The sequence below is a fragment of the Bison bison genome, unplaced genomic scaffold (assembly GCF_000754665.1).
Source record: "Bison bison bison isolate TAMUID 2011002044 unplaced genomic scaffold, Bison_UMD1.0 scf7180017862275, whole genome shotgun sequence".
Classification (NCBI taxonomy): Eukaryota; Metazoa; Chordata; class Mammalia; order Artiodactyla; family Bovidae; genus Bison; species Bison bison.
Genome location: NW_011492847.1, coordinates 439,194 through 460,130, shown reverse-complemented (window position 1 = coordinate 460,130; position 20,937 = coordinate 439,194). Strand labels below are relative to the sequence as shown.

General features: G+C 37.9%; 1 protein-coding gene across 3 annotated transcripts in view; it reads left to right on the top strand.

Annotated features, from left to right (window-relative positions):
- Positions 1 to 20,937, top strand: part of NNT (nicotinamide nucleotide transhydrogenase) — a 98,731-nt gene that overhangs the window by 66,483 nt on the left and 11,311 nt on the right. For all 3 annotated transcript variants that reach the window (XM_010832786.1, XM_010832784.1, XM_010832785.1), the window contains exons 18-19: positions 6,799 to 6,958; positions 9,367 to 9,448. In XM_010832786.1, coding sequence (XP_010831088.1) covers positions 6,799 to 6,958; positions 9,367 to 9,448 — 242 coding nt within the window. The remainder of the gene's footprint in view (positions 1 to 6,798; positions 6,959 to 9,366; positions 9,449 to 20,937) is intronic.

The window sequence follows — 20,937 nt, the reverse complement described above, 5'->3', positions numbered from 1 at the left end:
AGTGTTTCGTTTCAATGAATTTTCCAGACTGCTTGTAAAGTACCTGAGTGTAGATAATTTATAAAATTAAATATCAAGACAAAAATCTTCTAACTTCATCTGGTGATTAAAACACTTAAGATTTAATTTTTTGATTTTTTCTTTGTGTATTACAGATCTCTGTATTTACTTGTCTGATCATATTGTATATTGTGTGTTAGTTGCTCAGTTGTGTCTGACTCTTTGCGACCCCGTGGGCTGTAGCCCCCCAGGCTCCTCTGTCCATAGGATTTATATTTAATTTTTTTAATCTTCCAAGTGATAGTCTTGCTGCTTATATTAAAAATGCTGTTTAAATACTGTTTTTAGGGTTTCGTATTAATCTATCATATGGATATTCAAGATTTAATTTTCCCCCCATGCTTTACCTTTAGTGTTGTTTGATATTTCTTTCTTGTACATAAGTACATTTTTGGCATTTCTGATTTTTGTCTTAGGATGATTCCTAGAAGTGAAAGGGTGTGCTCATTTTTTGGGCTTTGTCTTCTTTTTGTCATGTGGTTTCCAGAAAGCTTACTGCAATTTACACTCTTATCTTGAAGTTTTGTGGTCAGCATGGTTTGAAAAAAAAAAATTAACAAGACAGATACTTCCTAGCTTCTTTTTTGTTTCGAATTCTCTTCTTAATGGCGAGAAGATAACCTGCAAATACGAAGTTTTGACTAAAGCACTTTTTCAAATGATAGCTATCATTCTCTAAATAATGGTTTTGAATGGCTGTGGAAGGACAAGCATGAAACTGGGTAAAGTCAGGATTGCCTTTATACCGATTGATCCTTCAGGCAGAAAAATGACTCCACCTTCATTCTTTTATTAGAAGTTTAAAAGCCCTTATTTTACAACTCAGAATTTCTCTTATGTTTTAATTTAAAATTGAATGCTAAAATTATCTTTTCATAATAAAAAAATTGGTTTTCTTTGGACATACTTTGAGTACAAAAATTTGAAAGCCTCAGTTCAAAACCAGCTGAGAGGTTTCAAAATATAATCCTTCAAGTTGTTCAAGGAGTTTGGAAAGGTATTTCTTATTGGAAGAGTGTCAGGCTTTGAAGTATTTCTTTTAAAGCAAATGTTTATAAAGCAGCACAATTTATTCAGTTGTATTAGAAATAGTTTTCTTGCTTCATTTGGTAAATCTGAATGACCAGCAGGGGGCAGCAGATTGTCACTAATACTTAAAACTTACTGTGTGTGTGCTCAGTTGAGTCCTCTTTGCGGCCCCACAGACTCTGGCATGCCAGGCTTCTCTGTCTATGGACTTTTCCAGGCAAGAATACTGAAGTGGTTGCCACTTCTTACTACAGGGGATCTTCCTGACTCAGGGATTGAACCTGCATTTCTTGCGTCTCCTGCATTGGCAGGCAGATTCTTTACCCCTAGCACCACCTGGGAAGTCCCACTTGAACTTATGGTTGATGTCAAATACTAATTTTAAAATTAAGTGGGAGGATTTGAATTTTTACAAGGCCAGTGGGGAGAGGAAGGGGGACTTGTATATAGTTCTTGAAAAGTCAGCATGGGTACCTTCTAATCTTTATTCTTTTTCTCTTAAATGGTTTTCCTTGTTGTTCACTCACCCAGTCGTGTCCAACTCTTTGTGACTCCATGGACAGCAGCACACCAGGCCTCTCTTTCCCTCACCATGTCTTGAAGTTTGCCCAAGTTCATGTCCATTGCATCGGTGATGCCATCCAGCCATCTCATCCTTTGACGCCCCTTTCTCCTTATATCCTCAATCTTTCCTGGCATCAGGGCCTTTTCCAATGAGTCAGCTGTTCGCATCAGATGACCAGAATACTGGGGCTTCAGCGTCAGTCCTTCCAATGACTATTCAGGGTTAATTTCCCTTAAGATTGACTGGTTTAATCTCCTTGCTGTCCAAGGGACTTTTAGGAATCTTCTCCAGCACCACAGTTGGGTTCTTAAATTTATCAGCAGTATTCCCCAAATTTCTGTGTCTTTTATTTCCTCTTTTTCCCTGTACACTTAGTTTCTTCTGTTGTTATAGTAACTATAATAACTTTTGAAATAGCATTTCTATAGCTTTAACTAGAATAAGGTACAAAAGGCACTTGTTGAAAGTACTCTTTTCTACATGTGTTTCCGCAGTTATATCTATCTCTGTTGTTTTTCAGTCACGTCAGGCGGCCAAAGTATTGGAGCTTCAGATTGAGCGTCAGTCCTTCCAATGTACTTCTGCAATTATGTCATCTTTCTCTAAATTTTTATCTGTTCTTTCATATTTATTGACCCGTTTCTGCTGTTCTTTTCTATTTTCACTGCCTCAGGCATGGCATTTACTGTCAGCATACCTCAGATATTTTTTAATACTTGTATTATATATAAGGCTAACAAGGTCTCATAGCTGTCTGTGACCGTAGAAATCACACTGGGTTAGATTGCTACTCTATAATAGCAAATTATAGTAATTTGGAATCAAGAACAGTTGAAGCTTTAATTTTTTAAAAATATTATTTGATTACAAAAATAAAGGATATTTAATGAAACATCTTTCATTAAAAAAAAAGAAAATAGAAAAGGATAAATAAATATATAAAATAATCTACAATCCCATTACCACTTAACTGTTAACATTAGTTTAATTCTTACCTTTTTTCATATGTACATGTTTAAATACCTTCTATGTTAACATTTAGTTTTCTTACCAATACATTTTAGTGTCTACGTATTATTATATCACAAAGATATATCATAATTTATTTATCCAAGTCCGTGAGAGTAGTTGTTTTTAACTTTTTTTTTTTTTTTTTGCTGCAGTGTTCCTCCTTAGGCATCATGGATTATTTTCTTAGCTCAAATTTCTGTGAGTACAATTACTTGACCAAAGGGAGTAAGATTTTTTTGTTTGCTGTAGATATTGATAAGTTGATCTTCAAAGGACATTCCAGTCAAAGCTCCCACCAGTGATGTGTGGGGTGCTTGTTTTACTGCTCACTGTCCATTCCTATGACTTCTTGCAAAACAAACAAGATAACAAAAACACGCCTGCCACGTTTTGTATTTCAAAAGTACAAATTTCCTTTCCTTCTCAATTTTCCTACTCTCTGACTTTTCACATTAATTTTCATTGATTCTTAGCTTTATTATAAGAAATTGCTTATTTCTTATAATAAGCAATTAGTTTTTTATAAGAAATGGTTTCTCCATGGCTTGTGCTTAGCAGCTTAGAGTGGTTCATAATAATAATAAAAGTGAAATAGCTGCTTGTAATTGGATGTAGTATACTATGCTGGGTGCTTTACGAATATTGACTCCTAATTCTCAAACTAGTTCTGGAGGTAGGAAATATTCTCATTTTACAGGGAAGCTATTTTAAGATACCGTTTATGATTTGCCTTTGTGTTTGTGGAGCCTGCCCTCGCACCTGGCACATTCAAGTGAATATAGCAGTTTTAAAATGAATGTTTTATTAGCTTATTTCCCAGTTAGAAATCCTCTTCGAGAAGTTATGGTAGCAGAAATACTACCTCTTATCAATATCTGTTAATATTACTAGTATGTTTACCTTCATAATTTTATCATTTATTGAAGGAAAAATCCAAACCAGAGCAGAGTGGTGGAGTGGTTTTATTATGGGAGAGGGGATGGAATGGACCCTAAGTGTAACCATCATCCTGAAAATTGAATATTTGTTCTGACAAAGAAGTTTTTTGGGTATCCTCTGAGTGTAATTCTTGGTTACATGACACCCAATATTATAAAAACTAGAAAATGTCAAAAGTGTCCAAATAGCCAGTTCAAATAAATGATTTGCTTTATATCCAAAGGTCATAGAGACATTAACCTCTTTATGATTTTATAGTTCATTTACTTGAGATAGTGTCTAAATTAGGGTTTGGGATATAGAGGGCTTACAAAAATGCAACAGCATTCTCAGACTAAATTCTCTGATTTGTGTATTTTGCTGCTTGTTTCCAAATGAAAATAAAGCAGAATGAAGTAAATGAAAGCCAAACCAAAAATAATTTTTTTTTGCCTTGTGATCAACTAATTAGCACCTACAAAGCATTGAAACGAGGGGATGCTAGTCAATGGTATACATGTTATTTTTGCTTTGGTTTTGTTTATTTTATGATCTTCCTTTGTTTTCATATTTATTTCTTAGTTTGCTTAGAATTATGTGAATTAAGGATCTCTTTAATGTAGCATACAATGTTCATTACAGGGCTTAATAACTTAAAAGGGGCAGTCCTGGACAGTGTTGCAAATGCTTTGTCTTGGAACTTGGGAACTCTTCAGGCTGTGAATCAGTGGTCACGGGGTAGTCTCATCAGTCTTAAGCAAGCAAAAAAAATAAATAAATAAATAAAAAAGGAAACAAAACAAAGCCCTAAACCCTAAACGTTTATTGGAAATATGATGTTGCAATGGTAAATTCAGAGATGAAGTTTGATTTAGTTTTTAAGAGACCATGTGGAATTAGTGTAATGGTGATATAATTGAGGATATGTGTTTAACAAGTTGACTTTGTTAAATTACTGTGTGGTTCCCTATTTTTTCTTGTAAGATACCATCGGAAGTGGGTACACACTAATTAAATATTCTCAGAAATTCTTTCCTTCTCCTCTATTCAGCTTTATAGGAAGAAAAGAAGGGCTCCTTTTAAGCCAAGTGAGAGTAAATTGGTCATATTCTTCTACATCCTATTCCTCTGTCATCTGTCTGTTTATAGGGCTATGTGATGGAGGTGATAGAGCCTTTTTGTACATTTCACTAAAAGAAAATTATAGCAGAGATATTTTAGTGTTTGAAATTGTTCTTTGAAACCATTTTTAAGGGCAAAAATTGATAGAACACATTTCTAGTAATTTAGTTTCAAAATCCTGTGATTCAAAACTGGAAAGGATTTGTAAGAATCAGCAGATGTTGAATGTTTGGGAAGTTTCAGATATGGCTGTTTGGATTTTCATTCAACCTTGGATTTAAGTAGAGGAGGTTGTGTTAAGAATTTGAAACTTCATGTTGGATTAGGATGAAGAACTTAAAAGCATCACTTTAATTTTTCTCTGATCCTCTTATCTGTTAGTAATATGCATAAGCATATTCTAAGCTTTATTTTATATGTAATAGTCTTAGACAAATTTACCAGACTCTGGGCTCTGTAAATGTGAATGTCTGATAAATGAGGTTAGGTCAAAGGAACAACTTAAAAATTCTGACTTTTTGATCCACATCTTTGAAACATAAGTGAGGCTCTCCTCTCCTCTTCTCTTTTCCTGCCTTCACTCTGTCCCACTTCAGCAGTTTATGTAAATCTCTCTCCTAAGGTGGTAGCAGGCTGGCCTATCTTTAGATGAGTTTTTTTTTTTTTTTCCCCTCTGACGTATTACTTATCACTGAAAGTCTCCAGGTGCTTTTTGCTCTTTAATAATAAAGGATTGTCTTTTTTTAAAAAGTATAGTTTGACACTTGTATAGCTTTAAAATAGTATAAATGATGGATCAATGATATGTTTATTCAAACCCTTAAAATAAGGTTTAATTGTTTGGAATTTTTTTATGAAATGATATCAGTTTTGATCATTTAGGATGACTACTTTGATCATGTATAGTGTTCTGAAAATGCTTTTGATTACTAAAAACATCCAGCTTCTGGTCTTTTATTTCTGTCATTATTTTTTTTTACCACCACACCTCTCGAGATCTGCAGACAGTTTTCAAATCCGTTATTGTCACATGGTCCAGGTGTGTTTGTATGGTACATTGTTCAGTTCAGTCGCTCAGTTGTGTCCGACTCTTTGCAATCCCATGAACCGCAGCACTCCAGGTTGGATGATTGTAAATGAGCATCCAATAAATGCCTCCTGCTTACTTTTTCCTTAGATGGTTTTACTAGTTAAAAGGTGGGTATAAATTTTAGTGAAGCAGGGTATAAACTTACTCATTTACCTTTTGGAAGTGAACTGTTTAAAAAGGCTAATGATGAATCCAGTCACTTCTGTTCTTGCTTCTTGGAGCTGTAGGTGCTTTGAAAAGTGTCAACTCCTTCACTTTTTTTTCTTGACGGCAGAGGGCAGCAGACTTCTAAATGATAGGGGTCTCTATCCTTTGATTCTTCCCTGTTGCCTCTTGACAGCTTGAACTTGTAGCAGAGTTCACCTGAGATATTGGTAGGTAGAGTCACCTTGTAAAATTTCTATAGCCTTCATTCTCTTTTACTCAGGTGAAATACATGCCAATATGGAGATAGAACTTGCTTAGTCAGTAGACAGATAAGAATGACTAGATCAGAGTTTTTAGGCCTTCTCTGGTGGCTCAGATGGTAAAGAATCTGCCTACAATGACAGAGACCCAGGTTTGATACCTGGGTCAGGAAGATGCCATGGAGAAGGGAATGGCTACCCACTCCAGTATTCTTGCCTGGAGAATTCCATGGGCAGAGGAGCCTGATGGGCTACAGTTCATGTCGTTGCTAAGAGTTGGACATGACTGAGCAACTAGCACTTTTTAAATATATATGTTAAAGTCACTGGTAATTTTCCATTAAATGCCTTTCTAAAATTTTATTTTTGTGGAAAATATATCAGTGTGAAGTTGATTTTGTAGAAAACAATGATGTGATTTCCCAGATGTCTTTTTATCATTTAAGTTTTTGAAATAATTTTCAGACACTCGATCAAATTTATTTGGTTAAAATGTTTTAGGTGATCAAGTAAACGTCTTTAATTGACTCTGACTATCGTATTCACAGAAAATTTATGTGGATTAAATTTTCACAGCTGATAATTTTGCTCTCCAGGCAATGAATCGCTCCCTGGCTAATGTGATTCTTGGAGGCTATGGTACCACTTCAACAGCTGGTGGAAAACCCATGGAAATTTCTGGCACGCATACAGAAATCAACCTTGACAATGCAATTGACATGATTCGAGAAGCTAATAGCATTATTATTACTCCAGGTAAAAAACCAAAACCTGAAAGCAAACAACCTGTAATCACTTAAAGTAATTTCTTGTAATAGGAAAAATCAAATTGGAACTTACTCATTTTTGAAAATATAATGGAAATTTAGAAGCAACCCTGTGATTACTAAGTGAATAGTTCTGGAATTCTTGGCTTAGGTTAATAGTTTGGGAATCATATAGAGATTTTATAAATTGAGGTAGTAGATTCTACCTGTGTTTTTCTGTGATTCAGTACAAAATGTTTAAATCATCGTTGAGTCTTGGTTATTTTTTTTCTCATTGATAAATTTTGGGCCTATGTCAGGATTAGATAGTATATGAAAGTGTTCAACTCACTCAGTAAAGGTTGGTAAATGTTAATATCTTTCTTTCTAAAAGTAAATATTTAAAAAAATCATTGAAAATCATGTGATTTCCAACAAGATGAGGTAACAAGTCCAGTAGAAAGGACTTGGTCTAGAAGTCAAAACACCTTACTTCTGTTTTTCATTTTGCCTCTAATAATTGACATGTGGCCCAAGTCAGTTCGTCTCCCCAAGCTTCAATTTCCTGAGGCTTAGCCCAGTACTTCTTTACTTATCAAAGAATGCCATTGCATTTATTACAGGCAATAAGTACTTTGATTTCAGATTAGAATTTTAACTCTATCATGCTATCATAGAAGTTTTCTATAAAGAAATCAATTGATTTTGTCATGTGGGTAGTTTTTTGGTTGACTATGTGAAAGTGAAAGAAAGTGAAGTCGCTCAGTCGTGTCCTACTCTTTGTGATCCCATGGACTGTAGCCTACCAGGCTTCTCCATCTGTGGGATTCTCCAGGCAAGAATACTGGAGTGGGTTACCATTTCCTTCTCCAGGAAGGATATCTTCCCGACCCAGTGATCGAACCCGGGTCTCCGGCACTGGAGGCAGATGCTGTAAACAACAAACATTAGCAGAATTGAAACTTCAGGTGACAGTCTTCTCAAGTGGGGGCAGCATTATTTTTCTCTCAGTATTTGAAACACATGGATTTGGGGATTTGGCTTCTCAAAGATGCAGCTGCTACTGTCAGCTAGCGTGTGTGCGAGCAGGTAAACCAAATATGCTATAAGCCTCGGACCTTCCTGCAGCATGGGTTGTCCCAGCCAGAGTGCATTGGTGTTACCTGTTGAGAAGCATTGTCCTGGGGTGTGCAAGTGGAGAGTAAAGGACATACTCTCTTCCTTTTAGGCATTTTCCATCTAGTGGAGAAGTCAGATCAGTAAATAATGCAAGATGGGTTATGATAAGAGCTGCACTGGACAGTGTAGGCACGTTTCTATCATGGGGAACCTAAGGATTGTTGGGAAGTCAGGATTTGTGTTGGACTCCAGAGGGTGGATGGTATTGGGGTGGGGGAGGTAGGGGGAATACCTCGAGCAGAGATCGGTCTTTGAAAAAATGAGGGTAGGAAAGTGGGGATAGATAATGAGATTCACTGGAAAGGGTGGAGGGACAGAACACAGGGGTTGAAGGAAAAGGGAAATGATTGATGTTTTTGGTCATACTTGAAAGAACATCAGAACTATGGAGCACTTTTTTTTTTTTTGGAAGAGGGGGAAAAATCTTAAGTTCTTATTTGGAAACATTAAGTTTGCAGTGTAGCTGGGACAGTAGACAGGCTGAACTGGAGCTCAGTGTTGGCTGGAGCGTGGAGGCAGATTGGGAGCTGTCAGGCAGTTGTTCGGGCTTCCCTGGTATCTCAGACAGTAAAGAATCTGCCTGCAATGCAGGAGACCTGGGTTCGATCCCTGGGTCGAGAAGATCCCCTAAAGGGCATGGCTACCTGCTCCAGTATTCTTGGCTGGAGAATTCCATGGTCAGGGGAACCTGGCGGGCTACAGTCCATGGAGTTGCAAACAGTTGGACGTGACTGACTGACTACTTTGTAACTTTCAGGAGATTATTGAAGCTGTGGGATGGGCTGAGGTTTTCCAGGGAGAGAGTGAGGCGCAAAGTTAAAGCCCTGGGGAGACTCGGGATTTAAGAGCGGGAGTACAGAAGGAAAAGATCTGTTCAAGGAAATCGAGGAAGAAAGTAGGGACGGCAGTGATCTCAAAGCCCAGTAGGGTGACAGTTTGAAAACATTTACGTGAGAGCGGGCGAGAGTGTATGCACTGTGCATGTGTGTGTGATGTGGGAGGGAGTGCCCAGCACTGTTAGACACCGTAGGGGACTGAGGAGGGACCATGAGATTTTGAATTTGAAATTTAGGCCAGTATTTTTTAAAGTCCATATTTGTCAGTTATTTGTTTTCACTTCTAGTCCTGTTACCTGATTGCCCTTTTTGGCATAAAAATATGTTTCAATCAAGAGAGAAGTTGTAGTTCATACAATTTGAAATAAAACCACATTCTTCTGTATTCTCAATGCTCCTGTAGGCTACGGGCTCTGTGCAGCCAAAGCTCAGTACCCCATTGCTGATTTGGTGAAGATGCTCTCTGAACAAGGCAAAAAAGTCAGGTAAGTGCTTGCCGTGCATGTGTGAAAGGAAAGGAAGAGCGATGGCTTCTTTCAGGTGCCTGTTTCTTCAAGTGGGGTTTTACCTGTGGTACTAGGTAGAGAAGTTGTGAAAGACCCTGTTCTAGCCTTAGTCTTACTTCCTAGTTTTCACTGTCTCTAATAGCATCCAACTTCAATATAGTCTCATTTTAGAAACGGAAATTCTTATGGTACTGCATTCCAGGATACTTATCAATAGGGAAAAATGGATCCTGGTTTCTCTGTGGTTTGACTTGGGGAAGGAGGTCATCAAGGCATCTGAGTCCCATCAAGCTGTGTCTTTTGGGTTTCTGTTGTTCACACAGAAGGAGAACATCTCAAACAGGGGGTCTCCGAAGGGTGTGAGCCCGAGTGGTGAACCCGTGACTGGCTGATGGATTTAGCTCTCACACTCAGGCTAGAAAAGACTGCAGAAAACTTTCTTTTTCTGTGTATAAGATAGATAATAAAGCCATACACTTTTTGGACTGTGAATTAGAACAGCTCCTGTTACTGCTATGTGCTACTTGGGCCCTGGATTCTGCTCTTGGGTGGATGGTTATTAAGCAGAATGTGAAGTCAAGGACTCTGCATTTCTAGATTATTCCCCCGACCTTGGATAAAGGGTTTGTGGTATGTGAAAATGGGGTCAGGGTGGTGAGCCCTTGCAGTGCTTCATGTCTGTCCTGTGTACCTTTGGGTCCGCCTTCTGGAACTCTGCTGTCTGGAGGCAGTGAAGGGGCCGGCTGGAGTTGTCCCTGGGAGCATAGCTGCTGCGTGTTGTGTGGGGAGACTGGTTCACTAGCAGTTTCACTGACAAGGAAGTCAGAGCAACAGGATAACTCCATTGTTAAATAAGATTGGTTCATTTACCAAGATGTCATTGCATATTGACAAAATTATTTATGTCTGTTAATAAAATTCCTTTGAGATATCAATCTTACACTTTTGCCTGGAGGAAGATGATAAAAAAGTGAGCCAAACAGAGGGCCTAGAATTAATCAGACTATCTGTGCAGACTCGATGCAGAGTCCGAATCTTTAGCTCGAATGTTGCCTCTATGAACAGCAGTAGAACAGTCTTAGGTGATTAAATCAAAGGGTTATCTAAAAAGTTTTAACGTCAGCTGCATTTTCTTTCTTTCTTCCCACCCTTTTTTCCTTCTCTCAATCTTTTTCTCACTCTCCACCTTCCTGGGATCTATAGTGAGCCTGTGCTTTTTGAATACACAGAATTAAAATACTATTTTACGATAGGTCCAGCATTTCTGTCATGTAGATGGCTTCCATGTTTAGTAAAGTCTGAGATGAATTGATAGAAGATGAGAAAAGGCATCGTCTTTGTTTTTTAATTTTCACATGAGAGGTCTCATTTTGGTAGCTTATTCTTCTTTTCATAGAGTGTATTAAATGGGGCTTCCCTTTTAGTAGTCTTTGCCACTTAAAGCATTTGCAGACCTACAAGTGGAAAGGATGTGTTACAGAATCTTTTATGATTTTCCTAAAAAGAAATTTTTTCTCTTTATTTGATCCACATGTAAAAATGTAAAATGTATTAGCGATGCCTTCTGTCACCACATGTTTAGGAGATGAGTGGCAATCATAATAAAACAGAAAGATGGCTTTAATGTCTTAGTTATTCTTAGGGAAAGGAATGATTAATTCGACATAACCTCTCTTGTTACCCACTGGTCAGCCCAGGTTGTGGGTGCAAGGATGGGAAGCTTGACAGAAGGCAGGATGTGAAAGGGAAGGAATTAAGAGAGATGGGAAAAAAAAATCAGGGATAAAGAAAAGGGATAAGACAAAGGAAATTTTAGCTTCTGACCTCATTTAAAATTTGAATTTTATCCATGAAGACATAATATAAAGTGCTATTTTAGGAGGATTTCTGTCACACTGCATTGAAAAAGTAACTATTTGACTTAAGATTTCTGGCAGGTATTTAGTTAAACATGTATGAATAGTTTCTCAGTCATAATTTTTTTTTTAATTGAAATAATTTTGGGACTTGCCTGGCAGTCCAGTGGTTAGGAATCTATACTTCCACTGCAGGGGACCCGAATTTGATCCTTGGTTGGGGAGCTAATCCTGCAAGCCACATGGCACAGCCTCCCATGGCACAGCACCCCCCAAGAAGAAGTAGTTTTGTGACCAGGACATCAGGCTTTTCATGAGCGTTTTTAATCGTTGTGTATAATCATCAATTTTTATAATAATTTGTTAATAGTAAATGCTAATAATTTATTATGTGAATGATATTATTTGTCAGCCTAATTTCTACTTGTGAGTTAGGAAGAGTTAGCCACTTATATTGATTACTCTGTTTCATATTAAAGATGGAATTATATATTAATATGTTCAAATTTTTTCTTTTTTTACTATAATGAATTTTCAACATGGGCTTTGTAGTAAGTTATGTAAGTCTCATATTTGTATTAAATGAAAGAGAGCTATTCTTGCTAACATGACAGTAGATTATCATATTTTTCCTTTCTGGCTTCCACGGGAGTTTTTTTATATTTTTTTTAATTTTAAAGGGAATCATAGCAACTTTGTTGATTGTGCTTTATGTGCATCATCATCTTTCTGTAGCAGAAATGCAGATTTTCTTTACGAAGTTAGATGTTGGCTTTTTCTTAAGAGGCACATGTCTGTTTGAACAAGAGATGGCTGCAGCGGTTACCTCGTATTTTAATGAAATAAATCTGTATTTACAGTTGGCGGTAATTTGGTCCTTTCATCACTCTGGAGCTCCCACGGTGTTCATTGAGCACAGCTGCTGGGCCTCTGCTGTTAGTAGATCTTTGTGCCTCAGGACCCCGGCATGCCTCACATCCAGATGTGGTGACATATTCTCACACATTCCTCATGGAAATGTGCCAGTGTGGACATACGATTGTCATCAATTAGTTATGCCCAAGTGGTGCCAAGAAAAATTGCATCTGTCATACAGTCTGTCTGGCTTCACGGCCCATGATTGATTTAGAGACATTCCTGTTTTCCTTTACTTTGGCCATAGTCATAACATGCTCACAGAGACCTGAGGTTATATAATGAAGCACATGACATTTCATGAAAAGAGCTCGTTTCAGAATGTCCTGGAAGTTCACTGACGTAGCCATCTTTACTGGCCAGGATATTGTTGCTTCCTGGGCACCCAGATACCTAATTTATGCTTGATCTCTGAAAGCATTTTATTATAAAAATCTTATGATACAAGAGCACAGACATTTTTTTCTCTTCGTTTTCCAGTCTTTGGGTCAATACAAGCTTTTCATTATAAAGTTGAGGTAGTGTTTCCAACAAATAATCCTTAGAAAGACATATTTTTTTTTCTTTTTGCAATTAATTAATCACTGCTTGATTTTCTTTGTATAAAACATTATTGCTTTAAAATTTGTCAACTTTGATTGGCTAACTGATGTTATATATGGCTTTCCTATTAATGTTCAACTCTGTCTTTCTATAAATAATTTGCTGATAGAAATTTACTTCTAGGTGCTGAGAATACAAGAATGCAGAAGCTCATTTCCCACTCTCAAAAGTTTATAGATAGAGAACAAATTGATCAGCAAATGAACGAGTGAATGAATTCCATTTAATGTACCAGTATGCTAAGAAGAGTGGAGCAGGAGGAGGGCAGGAAGGCAAAGGACAAGAGCAGATAGCTGTCAAGGGAATATTTTAAACCTTTTGTCCTACTCATAACATGAAACTTTTTTGCAGGTTTTAAAAAATAAATATTTAATTATTTTTTTCATCTTCTGTCTAAACATATCTAGCTGCCAATGGTATTTACAGTTTAATAGTGTTTTACAGTCTTGTGTGACATGACTGTAAGTTTAAATGTATGTTATTTTTGCTAGGAAATCTATTCTCTGAAGATACTTGAAGATGAAATATTTTGTTGATCTAACTGGATTTTCCCGTTTTTCATGGATTAAATGCAGTCTAAATAAAGTTCAGCTATCTTGGATTTGTTATATTTTGGGGCGCAGGAAAATCTAAGACATGCAGATTTGTTAAGTAATAAAGATATGTGCTTCTGAAGAGAACAGAGGTTAGGCCAGATAAAAAGATCCAGTGTAGCAGTTGAGGAAGGAAATAGATATTTTTTATGAGTTTCTTGCCAGCTTTGCATTACTTTCTTATTAGCCGTGACTATTCATGTCAGTGACCATTTCACTGTGTGAATAATTACACAGTACTTGGTGCCAGGCACTGTTGTAGGTTCTGAGAATACACCAGCGGATACAAAGATCAAAATTCCTGACCCATGTGGAGTTGACATTTAAGGAGAACTTAGTTAAAAGGTGTTGAGATATTCTGAATTGACACTTACAACCCTATTATGTTTTCAGTTCAGCCACTGGTTGAAATGATGAAGAACAGCAGGAGCCTTGATCATTATTTCACAGTTTCCACTGGCGCTCTTTGGTGATGAATTAGCCAGTGCTTCTGGTGTTCTGAAAGAATATGCTGTGTTTTTGTGCACTGAGCCTGCCTTCTTATAAAACATGGTGACAGGAGGATGGGTGATGGGAATTATTTGTGTAATTAGTCAAATGAGTGAAACTTTTGGTAGAAGAGAGGAAAACCAGTGTGTGTGCATTCTCTTATATCTCTGGTCAACCTGTTGTATAAAATTTCTAGGAATCTCTCAGATCAAAGGTGTCCTAGAAAAGGGCCATCATCCTTCCAGACTCTTGACTGTTGATTAGATTGCCTCTGACTGCGTGCTGTCCACAGCGTATTGATATAGTGGAAAGAACAGAAGACTCTGTTAAAGGCTGTGATGTAGGTGTTTATAAAGCCCCTGCCAGCCATGCTGTTCTAGGACTCATTCCTTGGAAATGATGATCACAGGCATTCCAGTGGTCAAGGGGAGAAACTCTCGCTATTGATGGAAACCAGTGCCTCTGACCATCAGAGTGATGTTTGGCTTCTAGGTCTATTATTAATTATTATAGAGATTTGAGCTGATTTTTGTCAATGAGGTTCATGTAAACATGGCAGAGGAGAAGTAAATAGAAACCCTCTTGTCATTTCATGTTCAAATTCTTCAGTATCTTGTTAATATTTTCCATTTCATGCTGTTTACTAGCCATTGCATTTCAAGAGTCACTCAGCATCATTAAAATTATTCAGTCAGAAATAAGAAATTATGTATAATTTTCACTATTTCTCTCCAGTGTGCAAGCATATATATTCTAGAACTTTATCTGCAAATAGAATTTCAGTTTTCCCCCCAATATCATTCTTCATAGTCTTAGTAGTTATTTTGAAATAGAAACCATGTCAGTAGTCATACAGCTGCTGTTCTTGACTGCACTGGATTTGGTTCAGTGAAGGAAAAGGCAGATTTGGGCACAATTTATAATAATCTCATTGGAGTGGAAAAGGAAGTGTTGGGACAGTTTCTGCACTGACATTCACACCGGTCATCTGACCTGGTCCTGTTTGGATGGCTTCTTGTTATTTTGGGGTGGCCCCGGTGTCACGGGCCACCTAAACACATGGTGCATGTGGCCATAGCGTCCTGTCCAACGTTTCTTCACTCATACTCGTAGAACAGGTTCTGTTGTTCTGTAACAGGAAAACTGCCCCTGGGACACTCTTGTAAGCCCTTTAACATTCATTATTTTTTCCTGAAGAAGGGGAAGCCGTGGATGAATACCAGATTCAGATCAGAGTTCAGCCTTTATTCACATTCAAAAAAAAAAGAGAAAAGTACTTAGTGTTCTCCAATTCTGGCAGTTGGAAAGTTCGAGGAAATTAGAATTTTCTTTTTCATTGAGAATTGTGAGTGGGTTTATCTGAACCATTACTTCTGAAAAGGACTCACAGTTTCAAAAAGTTGGGTTTCTATCCTTTTGCTAAGAAGACTTGCCTAAACATCGACTCCACAACCTTTCTCATTAATCAGTTTTTGTGGATGACAGCTGCATTGCTGGGCAGATTTTTTTTTCCACTTTGTTTCCATGCTTCTCTTTTGATGGATGTACTGACCCCGCACAGCTGGTCCCAGCCTTTTCACCAGGAAGGATACTGTGTGTGACATTTAGTCTGCTTCGTATTTTATAAGATTTTACTTCAAATTGCATTTACTAAAATTATTTCTTTTAAAAAAATAAGTTTTCCTTGTGCTTTTAATAGGTGACCTGTAGCTGTCAATCAGAAGTTCTGGTCAGAATGTGATAAACCAAAGAACCCTGTCTTTCCAGATCCTGTCATATTTTTCAAAGGTTAAAATTAATTAAAATATTTAATTAAATAAAATAAACAAACATTTAATTAAAAATATTGAAAATAATAGCAAATCTTTTTATTACCTCCATGAACCTTCCTCAGAATGGAGCATTGCTACATGCAAACATAAAATACAAAGGTTCTTTGGGCGTACCTCCTAGCAGGGATTCTGTTACATCTGTAGTGAAATTCCCAGTCTGTTTTGTGACAGAACACAGTGTACATGTAATTGTTGTTACTCTAAAAGCGTCCTGCCTTAGGAAGCATTGTATTAGAGAGACTTGAAAGTCAATTTTAACTCTTAAACTTTTATTGATTTATAGATATTTATGGTTAAAAACAGGAAGAATAAGTAGGCTTTTTATTTTCCCTTTGTTATATATCTTTTCCTGAGTTAATTTGTCAGCCACCTAGGAGCTGAGAATGATACATTTAGGAAAATTGTGCAATGATGTTATTGGGAAGGCAGAATTTCAAAATGCTATCAGCATACATTGTTCTGTGTAAAGTTCAATTTTAAAATATGAAACAGTAAAAGAAAGGATATTAACCCTTTGAACATCTTGGGTATGAGAATAAATTTTGCATCAGTCAGTTCAGTTCAGTCGCTTAGTCGTGTCCGACTCTTTGCGACCCCGTGATTCACAGCACGCCAGGCCTCCCTGTCCATCACCAGCTCCGGGAGTTTACGCAAACTCATGTCCATCGAGTCGGTGATGCCATCCAGCCATCTCATCCTCTGTCGTCCCCTTCTCCTCCTGCCCCCAATCCCTCCCAGCATCAGAGTCTTTTCCAATGAGTCAGCTCTTCGCAGGAGGTGGCCAAAGTATTGGAGTTTCAGCTTCAACATCAGTCCTTCCAATGAACACCCAGGACTGATCTCCTTTAGGATGGACTGGTTGGATCTCCTTGCAGTTCAAGGGACTCTCAAGAGTCTTCTCCACCACCACAGTTCAAAAGCATCAATTCTTCGGTGCTCAGCTTTCTTCACAGTCCAATTCTAATATCCGTACATGACCACTGGAAAAACCATAGCCTGGACTAGACAGACCTTTGTTGGCAAGGTAATATCTCTGCTTTTCAATATGCTATCTAGGTTGGTCATAACTTTCCTTCCAAGGAGTAAGCATCTTTTAATTTCATAGTGTCTCACAAAACATATAACCAAATAGTTGAAGGTTGTAAAAAGATTTTTTAAAATCTGGAGATCCTTTTCAGTATTTGCAATAAGAGGCTGCAAAGTGGAGAAAACACACTAAATACTTCAGAACGGGGCCCAGTTGTCTCTGTAGTTTCTTTGTCTTGGTACTGAGTTGGGATACTTGGCTCTTCATCATGTTTTATTGCTAAACTAAATCCGGATGTTTCCGTAATGCAAGCAGGGAAATGTAGTTTATTTAAACGTTGTGGTAGGATCCATGTAGTGAATGGTTTACACTCTGTAAAAGTCAATAACTGTTGTGATACTCTGTGATCAGGACGTATTGTCCCCATGGCCCTTGATCATGGGAACTCATGTTGTTCCCTTTAGCACATGTGATGTCTGACATCTAATTTGAAGTTGCAGAAAAACTCTAAGAATGGGACTTATATCATCGTGTGTTACTTTGGCCACCTGATGCAGAGAGCTCACTCTTTGGAAAAGACTCTGATGCTGGGAAAGATCGAAGGTGAAAGGAGAAGGGGCCTGCAAAGGATGAAGTGGTTAGATAGCATCACCGACTCAATGGACAAGAATTTGAGCAAACTCTGGGAAATAGTGAAGGACAGGAAAGCCTGGTGACTGAACAATAGCAACAATTGTAAAAGAGGCTTAAAATTCATAGTTTTTAAAAATTGCTCTTTTACTAAATTTAACTATTTTACATGGAATTTATGAATAGCTTCTATGTGCACTTTTATTTGTTTTTATTCTTTCTTGGTTGATTAAAAGGCTCTGAAGATCAGTTGTTTCATTTAAGTGTATTGTTCCACCTTTTTGGAACTGTGCCTGGGTCTGTTTTTAACTAGTGATGGAGGCCTTAGTTTTTATTATATAAAGTTACACAAAAGACTTTATTGTTTTTATGCTTGAGAGAGGAAAATAGCAAAAAGTGTTTAACTTTTTCTTAAATTATCTTCAAGATAATTGAGAAGATTACCTTGACTTGTCAGTGACATTTGTTGTATCTTCCAGTTAAGGAAACAGTACTTTTTTGCCTTAATAGTATGTATAGAAGAGTTAAATGTGGCCTTTTGAAATTTGACACTATTATAATAATTTGAATAATAGCCACGACCAAGTGATCAACGAGTCCAGTGGTCACAATTATTGACCTCAGTCTATATTGATGATATAATTTCTCTAGCTTTTGCATGTAATTGCAAGTACAAAGAATTTCTGGCTTTTATTGTACCATATTGATATTTATTGGGATTTCAAGGTAAAAATTAGAAAACCAGTTTAGAAGATGCTGACAAATCAACATTTGTTTTAATGTGAAAATATCCCTTTCTTTTTATATAAATGATCATTAAAAATGTGCATTTATTTGAACAATACAGATGAGCATTTATATCACAAAAATATGTCTCAGTGGGGTATTATAATTGCAGGTTACATTCATTAAGGACTTAGGTGTGCCAGGCATTGGTCTAAAGTACTTTGTATAAAATGCTCTTTACATGAATTATCTCCCTTAAATGTCACAGTAATCCTCTGAAAAGGCTTTATTATCACTCCTATAGTACACAGGAGGAAAGGGACGCACACAGAGGCAAATAGTCTGAATGTTTTGAACCCAGGCAGTGGCACCCTAGAGCTTTTAGCTGCTACTCTTTACTACTTCTCTGAAATCTTTTTTTCAAAAGAGATATAACAAGTTTGCACTTTATTGAATCAGTGCACTTTATTGGGCACGCTATGTTCCTTAAAACCCTTTCCTCCCCTCCCTACGTCCCTTCTGTCCTTACTTCCCTCTCTTTATTTGAGTTGCTCTACTAGAGTGCCAGGTACTTTGGGAACTGGTAAATAGGACACAGTCCCTGTTCTCAAGTTGCTGCCGGTTTGGAAAGCACAGTCATCAGCCAGTTCCTATAATGCAGTGCTTTGTAAGGAGAAGGAGCATGAAGAGTGAGTTCTGGGGGCCTGGACGATTTTCCTGTGATCTCATTTTAGTAGTTATTCCTCTTCTGTAAAGTTAGGTTGTGGACAGGGACAGCTGATCCTGTTTTGTTAATAAGTAAGTGTACAATCAAGATAATTTTTGCGGTTTAAAGGGGAGAACCAAAAGGCTGGTAGGCTTTGCATTTCTGAATTCTGGATATTCTTCATGTGATGATGGAACATTGATGAACTTTAGCCATCAGTTCCTGGAAATTGCTGGTCATGGGCAACCAATGTCTGATATAATTAGCTTTAATCCATACTTTGAAGATTAGCCAGTTGCATAGGCCAGAATTATTATAAATTCACATTGACTCATCAACGTGCTCATATATATTCCTACAAATTTAGTGTGTTCTGTCATTTCTCTCAAAACATTGGCATTCTCTTGTAATAGCCTTCGGGTGTTTCTCTCCAACTTTAGAGTCTTAAAATTTAGCATAATAAATTGTTGTACAAACAGATATAAAGTGAGCTGTCCTTTGGGATATTCAGCATAACATGCTGGTTAGCTATTTACCCCTCACAACTAGCTCAGCAGAAACGTTGTCTTTATGCAGTCTGCAGATAATCAAATACTACAATAATAACAAATACATTTGGAGGTCTTTAACTTCTAATTTGGTCCAGGACACCTCAGTTAAAACATGAAGATGATAGCCAGATGGATTAAAGATAAGCAAAGGCAGTAAAATTTTACAGAATCACTGGAATCAGGGAGGGATGCAGAAGCAAATCACAAAATACAAAAGTAAATCACAAAGTGTATACTGACTTATTCAGCTAGAATGGAATCCCTGGTTCATGGAATTTTAGGACTGGAAAGGGAGTTTGGGTAAGCTGATTAATGACCCCCAAAGAAACCCACCTCTGAATACCCCACACTTGTGAATATATTACCTTATATGGCAAAAGGAGCTTTGTAGATTCAGTGATGATTTTGAGATGGAGAGATGATTCTGAATTATTTGTTTGTGTCCATGTAATCACTAGGGTCCTTACGAAAGAGAGGAAGAGGGTCAGTGTCAGAAGAGGGGATGTGACAGTGGAAGTAGAAGACAGTGATGCAGCCTCAAGCCAGGGAAAGGGGGCAGCCTCCAGAAGCCGGGAAAAAGGCAAGGGATGGGTGGATTTTCTCCTCAAGGTTCTAAGAGAAATACAGTCCTGCTGACACCTTGGTTTTAGCACATGGGTGCTGATTTTGGATGTCAGGCCTCTGTAATCGATGCATATTGTTTTAAGCTACTAAATTTGTGGTAATTTGTTATATCACTAATAGGACACTAATACAGACCTTGTATGTCCTATAGCACAGTGACTGAGTCTTTCTTGAGCCTCACCTGGGCTTCCCTGCTAGCTCAGCTGGTAAAGAATCTGCCTGCAATGCAGGAGACCTCAGTTTGATTCCTGAGTTGGGAAGTTCCCCTGGAGAAGGAATAGGCTACCCACTCCAGTATTCTTGGGCTTCCCTGGTGGCTCAGATGGTAAAGAATCCACCTGCAATGCAGGAGACCTGAGTTGGGAAGATTCCCTGGAGGAGGGCACGGCTACCCACTCCAGTATTCTTACCTGGAGAATCTCCATGGACAGAGGAGCCTGGCGAGCTGCAGTCCATGGGGTCACAAAGAGTTGGACATGACTAAGTACAAGCCTCACCAATCAGGTTTTGGGGAGAGGAACAGACCGGGGTGCAACAGGAAGCACTTGTTGATGCTCAGAAGGATTGTGAGATTAGGAGAAATTTTTGGTGTCCAAAATTTGCCATGAGGATCTCAAAAGAGCACAAATTCATTACAGTTAGTGGCATAGGACGGAGAAGGCAATGGCACCCCACTCCAGTACTCTTGCCTAGAAAATCCCATGGATGGAGGAGCCTGGAAGGCTGCAGTCCATGGGGTTGCTGAGGGTCGGACATGACTGAGCAACTTCACTTTCACTTTTCACTTTCATGCATTGGAGAAGGAAATGGCAACCCACTCCAGTGTTCTTGCCTGGAGAATCCCAGGAACGGGGGAGCCTTGTGGGCTGCCGTCTATGGGGTTGCACAGAGTCGGACATGACTGAAGTGACTTAGC